This window comes from Denticeps clupeoides, chromosome 6 (genome assembly GCF_900700375.1).
Source record: "Denticeps clupeoides chromosome 6, fDenClu1.1, whole genome shotgun sequence".
Classification (NCBI taxonomy): Eukaryota; Metazoa; Chordata; class Actinopteri; order Clupeiformes; family Denticipitidae; genus Denticeps; species Denticeps clupeoides.
In genome coordinates, this window is record NC_041712.1 from 15,302,942 (window position 1) to 15,313,196 (window position 10,255).

Sequence of the window (10,255 nt, forward strand, 5' to 3'; positions counted from 1 at the left end):
ATTAGTGCCAGAGCTGTGTCTTAACAAGCGTGAAAACCTGAGCGAGTGAGCAGATGGCCAGTTCCATTCAGAAAATCCTTCTACGACCCCCATCAAACACCTGTTGGATCATCATGCACATCGATCAGGGCAGTGGTGGCCTAGTGGTTAAGGAAACGGGCCCGTAATCATAAGGTTGCCGGTTCGAATCCCGATCCACCAAGGTGCAACTGAGGTGAGAATGAGGTGCCACTGAGCAAATCACCGTCCCCACACACTGCTCCCCCTGTCAAGGCTGCCCACTGCTCACTCAGGGTGATGGGTTAAATGCAGATGACAAATTTCACTGTGTGCACCGTGTGCTGTGCTGCTGTGTATCAATCACTTCACTTTCACTTTTTAAAAGTTCAGAAGCTAGTATCTTATAGCTGTCAATCATGTTTCTTTCATGGCGTGAGCTTGATCAGTGCAGCTTATTGGGAAGCAGGTTGCACTTTATTAGACTCTATAGTAGACTTGTAACACATTTGATAGTAGAATATTCAGAGAATTTGTAGATTCTATATTTTATATTTTAGAATTTTAAAGCACTCATGACTGCCAAATGATGTAATTGTAAATACGGTACATTCTGCCAATACAACACTGATATAAGCAGGAATGTAGAAGAATCTCTGAGCAGCCAGGTAACCACATTGATTCAAATCACCCCAAAATGTGGAAGCAACATGGGTTTTGCCTGCACTGTAAGGCTTTTAGGACATAGGTCTGAGTTGTGTGATTGCATTAGGCCATGCTACCTCAGATACGGCAGTAGTGTTGGGCAATTAAAGTCAAAGGAATGTAAAGATAAGACACAGTGAAAATGACAAGCAGGAGGAAGGTTTCTTAGATAGGACTTTGGCCCTGTACCTGCAAGCCGAACTCTGGGCTGTTGTTCGAGACCCGAGGCTCCTGTCGTCCGCAATTCAGTTCCCGTACCGGGTCCAGAATGAAGATTGATTTCGCTCCAGCTGATGTTCCGCTGGTGCGGCGGAAGCAGACAGCCGCTGTGTTGTTTTGGGTCTTCTGCTTCTTGTGTCTGGGTAAGTGTGTTAGACTGGTTGCTTGGAATGCGTAAAGCAGTTTTCATGCAATGGTTCTCTCCTTCCTTCTGTAAAAGAATCCCAAAATTGGAATATTAATTTGGGAGCAATATTTGTTTTATGCAGCACCCTTGGTTATGCTGAAAATTACATTTATCTGCAGTTGATTTTCTGCAGCCTTTTAAAACTGTACAATTAAAATTGATATAAATAGTTCATTTTAGCCCGTTTGGAAGATGCTATGAAATCCTGCATACTTTTTATCAACCAAAAGGTTTTACCAGGAGGATGGGGGATATCGGAAAGCATAATCTGTACATTACTATACCTATACACTTCTTTGTCTTTGACTTTACTGCCACCTTCAGGAAGCATCCTTGCACTTCTGTAGTTCGCAGATGAGGCCTAAGTGAAAAGATTTGGAAAGTGTACTTCTTAATGTCAAATGGTCTAACACCATATTAAATGGAAGTATATAATTATTAAATGAAGGTGCCTTCATGTGGCAGTAGTTATTTAATTCAGTGACACCCGGATATCACAGAAAAATGTAACGGACTGCACACTGATGATCTGTAAATACATCTCACTCGTCCTCTCCTGCTGTGCTCTGTTTGTGTATCGCTGTTTCAGCGCAGCTTTGTATCGCTCTCTTCATCTTTCTGCTGTTCACGCGCTTCTGGCTGATCAGTGTGCTCTACGCCGCATGGTGGTTCGTTGACTGGGACACGCCGTCTCGTGGAGGCCGTAGAGTCAACTTCATGTGTGCACTACCTGTCTGGGGCTATTTGAGGGACTACTTTCCCATTGAGGTGAGAGCAGAATGATTTTCTACTTTATCAAGATATATTTACTTCATTTTGTACCTCAGTATAACAAACAGATATTGTTTGCAGGTTTTTTCATAGTGTTTTATAAGATTATATCACCATTGACTATCTAGCAACCTATTTTCCATCTATTTGAATCTATTTGAAATATAAGGTGTGATAAAGTGCTTTCCAAAAGAATTAATTGTGGCTTTAGAAGAGAACTGGACCCAACAACATAAGGAACCATATTCATATCGTCCACATGAGAATATGAGCTCAGAGTATCTCGACAGAGTATAGTGGCTGTACACAATTATTATACATCAAACATTTTTTAAAGCATTCTTTAAAGTACATAAATGTAATTTACATTAACGGGGCAGTGGTGGCCTAGCAGTTAAGGAAGCAGCCCCGTAATCAAAAGGTTGTCGGTTCGAATCCCAATCGGCCAAGGTGCCACTGAGGTGCCACTGAACAAAGTACCGTCCCCACACACTGCTCCCCAGGTGCCTGTCATGGCTGCCCACTGCTCACCAAGGGTGATGGTTAAATGAAGTGGACACATTTTGTTCTTTGACCATGTGCTGTGCTGTGTATCATAATCACTTCACTTTCAATTATGTAGTAAATTTATTTTTGGAAAATTTTGTTTAATGATGCAGGACTTCTCGATTGTTAAATCAAACCTGTACTAATTGAATATTGGATGAACATTGATAGTTAATAGTTAAAAGTTCAGAGATAGCGACCCTTTCATACGCATGATCAAAACAATGTTCCTAGCAAAAATATCTTATCAGCTGGAGACAGAGGTCCTTGGTACAGCAGTTGTGCTTATCTGATTGTCATCACCTTGAACTTATTAATGTGTTGATCTTCGCAGCCAAGTATTGCATACACTGCATGCAAATTAGTAGCAAAGTGATCTCTGCTTCCCTCTCATATTTCAGGGGTCAAATTATGTTCCCTGATCACTGTTAAAGAGAAAGCAAAGCAACTCAAAAGAACAAATGCACATATATAATACATTAGATCTAGTTCACAATTAAACAACTTTACATTACATAACATAACATATATTCATTTATATGGCTTGAAATGAGATAGAGAAAAGTATCAGAGAAACCAACAAAAGATTTATGTTCTGGATCATTATGAAGCAAACAGTTGATAGGAAAGATGGGACAAAATCATTGATTTTGAAGATATGTGCGGAAATGCCTAATGTAAATATTTCAAACTCAAACATTCAACATGGATTACAGAGGTGTACTTTAAGCCATGATGAAAAGTTCATTGACATGGATTGATTGTGCGGTTCTCTCAGGGGATCATCATACTTACCTGGTCAGTTTGGTTATTGATCTAAACTAATATGTTTCATTACATTTACAAATGTTGAATGTCTGAGTACAGCATCAGAAAGCGCTTGCTTGAGGTTAGAGTTGGTCAAGCATATGACTTTTGGGAGGGAGAGGAGCATTGAAAGAGATAAATGAACAGCTTTAAGGGAGAGTTAATTGATTAGTCTAGTGTTTCCTCTGTGTTCCGTCACACTTCATTTCTCCCTTTGAGAGAGTTCACCACCAGCTGTACACATCAGGCTGCTCGCATGTAGAGAGCCATGAAGAATCAGATGAACCAATAATGTTTTGTAATTCTCAAAAAAACATTGAAAAATCTAGATCACTATGATCAATTCAGAACCTCTGACTCTCAAACTCAGACAGTACTAGTTTACATGTTTGGCTATTGTTAATTATTAATAGAATTTATTTTTTCCTTCATTTGACCCTTACTGCCCCACATCTTCACTTTGATTTTAAATGTCAATGACAGAATTGAATCAATTGCATAACAAAGATATCTTAGTTTTTGCCATTGGAGAGTGCTGACTCTGGGGGTCACAAGCCAAGAACAATATTTAAAAAACCTAGAGTGCCCCTCTACCTGTCCTTTTATTATGAACAACCATGTATAAGGACATAGGTCAAGGTGTGTGAGGCTGACATGACCCTCAAATGAGTGGTGAACATTATGCCACTGTCTTAACAACCACAGATTCTCAAACCTGAACCAGTTATTGAAGAAAGTTATTATGAGCACTTAAAAGTATAACATATGTAGGAGAATGTAGAGACTATATTTGATCATACTTTGTACTAGTACTAGTAGTTTTTTCTCCTGTCGTCTTTAATCCTTCAGAGTTCAACACAGCATCTTGACTTAAAAAAGAATTGTAATCTTGAAAAAGCAATAAGAGAACTTGATTTCCAAAACCTTGAATTCCAAAAACCTCCAAATAACCTTTTTAAACCAATCCTATCACAGAACGTTTCAGCGTGACATGCTCCTGTGTTTTTGTCCCAGTACGGTCAGCTTTACCAGTAGGTGTGGTCCTTTTTCCTGCGAGGTGTGCAGCCTTGAACTATTTAATCTCAAACAGTGCAGGGCATGCAAACAGCAGCTGGAGTCCTCTGTTTTACAGTGGTGTAGATAGTGTCACATGTGGCCCATCATCATCCTGTTTATCTTACCCTTCTAAAGGCTATTGGACCACATAAATGAAGATAGAAACAGAAAAACAAGCAGTCGGATCCGTGGAGACCAATTGTTTTTATGCTCCATTTAAATTCAAACTAAACTAGATTAAACATCACATGTGTTTTCTTGTTGTTGCAGCTTATAAAGACAGTTGACTTAGACCCCAGAAAGAACTACATTGTAGGATTCCACCCTCATGGGATCTTGGTGGCTGGGGCCTTCACTAACTTCTGCACTGGTGCCACTGGCTTTAGAAAGTTGTTCCCGGGCCTGAAAAGCTACATGTTAATGCTGCCATTGTGGTTCAGGGCTCCATTTTTCAGAGACTACATCATGTGTGCAGGTTTGAATTTAATTTTAACCATTATGCAATTATGATGGTGACGATGCATAGACATGAACAAACTTTGAACAAAAATTTTTGAAAACATTTTATTTCAGGCCTGGTTCCTTCAGACAAAGAAAGTGCCAGCTATTTACTCCAACAGAAAGGAGGTGGAAATGCTGTCGTGATAGCAGTAGGTGGGGCTCCCGAAGCTTTGGACGCTCGTCCGGGTGCTTATTTGGTGCTGCTTTCAAAAAAGAAGGGCTTTGTCAAGCTGGCAATGGAGCATGGGTAAGGCAGGGCAGGGGAAAATGTCATGCTAATATCCATAATTTGCTGATATTTCGCCTATGAACCAGAAGACCCAGGTTCAAATCCCACTTACTACCATTGTGTCCCTGAGCAAGACACTTAACCCTAAGTTGCTCCAGGGGGGGACTGTCCCTGTAACTACTGATTGTAAGTCACTCTGGATAAGGGCGTCTGATAAATGCTGTAAATGTAAATGTAAATATCATGGACTAAACCAATGCTAAATGTTTGTACAAGTCTCACAAATTTCATTGATTGCTTTACATAGTTGAGAATGAGGAAGTGCCTTGCAAGAGATCTGTCCTCCCATTTTAACCTACGTTTGTAGAAATATCATTAAATATGATATTCTAGGTGAAAAATAGTTACACACCAAGAAAAGGGGCAGTTTCTCTTCTCTTCTCAAACCTTATACTAATGAACAAACCACAAACAGAAATAGCACTTTGTTTAGTGCCAGTTCTAAAAAATGCTGAAAAAACGGATTTGTTATTTGTGCTTGACCCAATCATTTTACCCTCAGAGCTGACCTGGTGCCAGTATACTCTTTTGGAGAGAATGAGCTATTCGATCAGGTCAGTAACCCACGAGGCACCTGGCTGCGGTGGCTGCAGGAGCACCTGCAAAGGATCATGGGGGTTTCACTTCCCCTCTTTCATGCACGTGGTGTCTTCCAGTACAGCTTGGGGTTCCTGCCCTACAGAAAACCCATCCATACAATTGGTGAGTGGTGGAGTGGTGTATAAAACATTACAATATCCATAGGTTAACTCTTTAACTTTTATTTCATTAATAGTTTAATAAAAAATGTTGCTAAAGAGAATTAAAAATGAATTACAACACAATTCCTTCCGGTCTGTGTACATGGCAAAGGCCGTGCATTTATTGTTGCATTTAAATAAACAGAATGTTATCTATAAGCTGTAATATATGCAGTTTATAGAGTAGCCCACAATCTGTCCTAATGCCCTGTGCATGCATGTGCATGCAGAGCAGTCAGCATAATGAGAGCAGCTGTCTACTATGATTGTTGAAAATCACTTTTGAAACTCACAATTTGAGGAAAGTTTGACTGGACAAAATTGCAAGCTGCAAAAAATGACAGGGGTTGGTTGCAATTGTGAATTCCTGGCTGGACTGACTTCTATCTTATCTATATGAAAAACTTTATTACAGAGCAATAGGGTTAAATTCAACTTTAGATGGAAATATTCATGTGTTGTTATAATTAATTTGATGTTGAATTGATGCAATTGATGGTTTAAAGGTGACAATCTAAATATTTAATTAATTAAGCATTTAAAGTTTGATGATGGAAACTAAAATGTAATTGGCAGCAACATTTAATATCAGTAAAACATAAGGACCTTGACCTTTGAGTGCCATAGAACATGTGAAAGCTCCTCTAAGCTGATGCTGCAAATAAGCTGCATGACTGAAATAGTTTCATGCAGAATTCCTTCAATTTTTGTCTGAAAGTGTGTTTTTTAGGGCCTGATGTAAGTGTTTCAATGGCCTTATTTTATTCCATTTGATTACAACACTAGCATTTTGAAGTCATGGTGGTTCTAATATCAATAGTTTTGTCACGGTATCAGATATTAACAGAATTTATTTGAACATTGCGTGAACATGGTAATTTCTCTGTTACACAGCAGCATATAATCAGAGCTTTTCATATTCACAATAGCCAACCATAAAGAACATGGATGTATCTCTAAAACGTACAGGTATCACGCACTACATTAAGAACCTGTGCTTTCTGTCCTCTAGTTGGTAGACCCATCCCGGTAAAAAAGAATGAGAAGCCCACAACGCAAGAGCTGGATGAACTCCATCAGCTCTACATGGATGAACTTAGCGAGCTGTTTGAAGAACACAAGAGCAAATATGGAGTACCAGAGGATACGCACCTGAGCTTTGTCTGACAGGAGCCCAGTCCTTCCAAGCCACGGGCCTCACACCATCCGGAGGTTGTGGTCTTAATTACACATTAAAGACCTTTCACTGCTACGTGCAAGAGTTCCCATAGTTCACCAGCCACCCGACGAACAACTTGCAACAGACTGCTTTACTCAAAAGTCCCCAGAGGAAGCAGGAGAACAGAAGGTTTTTATTTTAACTTTTGTAATGGCAAAGTCAAAGGACGTCTTTAGTGTTGCAATGTGAATTTCAGTAATAATGTGAGGTCACTGTACTGTAAGTTGAACTCAGTGGTTGGCCTTTAAAATCACGTCAGTCACCATGAAAGCATTTTCATACTTTTATACTAACCTTTCAAATAGTCAAAACTGCAGAATTCCTCATGTTCATATGTAGAAATATGCTTAAAGAGAATAAAGAGAATCAATCCTGCTTTCATCTTCATAAAGTGTCTTAGTAAATAAAAATGAGAACTTTTCTTTAATATTCAGTATTTAACCGAATGAAAGAAGTCATGGCTGAATCATTGCGCCTATGTCCTTCCTGATCTGGGGCTGGTGCCAGTCTCTACCGTCCTGGCCACTGCCTGCATGTGTCCTTTCGTAACACTTTCTCTTTTATAATATTTTGACTGATGGCGAAAGGTGGCGGTTTCCACACCAGCAGGCAGGCTCCAAGTCCGAGGCCATAAAGAAAGTCACATAGAGGGTAATGTCAACTTGCCAAATGGGCAAGGGGCATGTTGGAGTGGGCAAAGGGGCGTGTCAATGACCTTGAAGATTCCATGGCACAGTAGCAGGTCTCGCAGAGGCCATGTTCTCTGATAGTCGCTCTGGTTGATGTCTAATTATGTGTCTTTATTTTAGCTGAAACAACAGCTAGGTTCTACAATTTCCAGAAATGTATTCAGAGAATGTTTACATAAACCTTTGCAGATGCGGAAACTGCATCGTTCAATTCAATTAGGGGTGAGTGTAAAACATTGTGTTGCTTAAATGTTCAATAGGATTTTCTAGTGTTATTATGCTGTAATAGGACAATTAGCTTTTGTGCCAGTGCTGTGTACATGCTGTATTCTACCGCTTACTTTGTATTTGGGGAACAATGCATTTTAAAAATGGACTTTTTTCTTCCCAGAGAAACTCAGTTTTGCAACTTGTTCTGGACTCGCCATCCCCAGACACCAGGAGAAATTGTGGCGAAAGACATGTTCAATTGCAGCAAATAAAACTTGCTACAGCACAAAAATGATAACGTTCAGACACTGCCAGATGAACTTTTGATTAGGGACAAATTACTGTAACAGTTACCATTTTATATGAGCTTTACCCGTCTAGACTTTTGGCATTTTTCATCACCTGTGTTTGCTTTGGCTAAGCAGATTTTTGGACTCAAATTATGGACAGGGCAATCATGCACTGGCCATTATAAATATGAAAAAATGTGATAATCATATCATACTGAAAGAGAATAGTCATACACACTCATCACAATTAAAAGTATTACAGTGCACCCTGCCATTTGGACACCGTTTTTCAGCACAGTGCCAAGCAGGGTGTCTAGTGTTCAGCTGTTAGACTGATTATGCAACACACACATTCTCCATTCTCATCTCCCCCCCGACAGGGCCGATGCCCTGTCCTTCACTCCCAGGCTACTGTGCCACCAGGCTACCCACTTACAAATTCAGATTGAAATATTACCTCTTTCAAATTTTAGATCCAAGGCAAGTGCTGATGTGAATCGGGATATGGACCAATCCTGATGACTGCTGAGAACCAGGCAGCCTGCTTGCCATTGTTCTGAGGTTTTGCATGCTGTCCAGGTGGAATGGAAATAACAGCAAACAAGAGACAACAAATGCATGGGAGAAACGAAATCTTGAAGGTCTTTTGGATCACTGTGCTATCTGAGGTTTCACGACTGTGTATTTCTCCAGTCTGTTACAAACGTGGATAAACATATTGATTAACTTTAGTTTACTTATTTCTGCTGGCAATGTTTCAAATATTTCATTTTACAGGAAACCCATCTGATGCCCTTCGATAACAATGCTTACATTTCAAGTATGCAAAGTGCCACAACACAACCTGACCTCATTGTAAAACTCAATCATACAACAGACACGCAGAAGTGCATTAATTGGTACAGAAAACAAAACCACTAAGCTGCAAACAATTTTGTTAATGTAACAAAACACTTGAAAAAATTGATTTTAAATGAGCCCTTTATTGTAGAATTTCCTTATTTTCACGAATCAGTGGCGTTTATTATAGAGATAGAGACTCTGTTATTCTATTGGTCTCTGAGCAGCATTATAAAATTGTTCTCCTTCTGTAGACTTTTGCTCATAGAAGATCGACCCCAGTCAATATCTGTTTTTCATTAAACTTTTAATGACCACTTGACCACTTTCACTTTATATTATCTAAGCATTAAGTGAAAGGATTGTCATTGTGAAACACTGCAGCAAAGCACACGGCGACACAACGAAATGTGTCCTCTGCTTTTAACATCACCCTTGGTGAACAATGGTTAGCCATGAAAGGCTTTGGGAGCAGTGTGTGGGGTCAGTGCTTTGCTCAGTGGTACCTTGGCAGATCAGGATTCGAACTGGCAAAGTTCTGATAACAGGGCCGCTTCCTTAACCGCTAGGCCACCACTGCCCACACTATTTGTGATTTTCACAACAACAACATTTATTTGAAGATTTTGAAGATCTCTGAAGCTTTAACTGTTATGGTGGTGGTGGCAGTGGTAATCCTCTGGTACGTTTCATGCTGAGTCGTCTCATCAGCAGTTCATTGCCAGGCACCAGGATCCCTCCGGTCTCTTCATTGGACTCTGGAGGTGGTCTGTGTGCTTGATACACTGCCTTGAAGAGAGCAAACAGAATCAGCAGCATACAGTGGCATTGTACAACTGGTACAGAAATACGTGGTTATAATGGTACATTTATGTAATATTGGCCCGGTACCCTAACTAGGACAGCCTCACTAAGGTGAATTGAACACTGTCTGTGCTTGACTAGGTGACTGAGTAATAAAGTGGACTTAATAATTGACACTGTGTCTGGAATTTTAACAGAAGGCCAGAGTGAACATATGTGTTTTTAGTTTAGATTTAAACACTACGACTGTGTACTTTGGGTACCAGTAGTGACCCCACACCCTTTTAAGGCAGGGGCGTGGCGGAACATAAATGAGTAAGTTCACTTAGGCACTGAGGGGCAAGACCATTAAGTGTTTATAAAGTAGGATTTTGTAGTCAATCCT

General features: G+C 40.0%; 1 protein-coding gene across 1 annotated transcript; it reads left to right on the forward strand.

Moving 5' to 3' along the window:
* The first annotated feature begins 398 nt into the window (after nt 1–398).
* Nucleotides 399–7,293, forward strand: mogat2 (monoacylglycerol O-acyltransferase 2). The gene is made up of 6 exons (XM_028984043.1): nt 399–1,064; nt 1,698–1,876; nt 4,559–4,763; nt 4,862–5,036; nt 5,581–5,780; nt 6,831–7,293. The coding sequence occupies exons 1-6, from the start codon at nt 971–973 to the stop codon at nt 6,983–6,985; spliced, it is 1,008 nt and encodes a 335-aa protein (XP_028839876.1). The 5' UTR covers nt 399–970; the 3' UTR covers nt 6,986–7,293.
* The last annotated feature ends 2,962 nt before the right edge of the window (nt 7,294–10,255 follow it).

Excerpts from the sequence above, each read along its gene's own strand:
- mogat2 (XM_028984043.1), top strand. The coding sequence starts at position 971 with ATGAAGATTGATTTCGCTCCAGCTGATGTTCCGCTGGTGCGGCGGAAG. Across the intron at positions 1,065-1,697 it reads CTTCTGCTTCTTGTGTCTGG|CGCAGCTTTGTATCGCTCTC; the intron begins GTAAGTGTGTTA and ends TCGCTGTTTCAG. Across the intron at positions 5,037-5,580 it reads AAGCTGGCAATGGAGCATGG|AGCTGACCTGGTGCCAGTAT; the intron begins GTAAGGCAGGGC and ends TTTTACCCTCAG.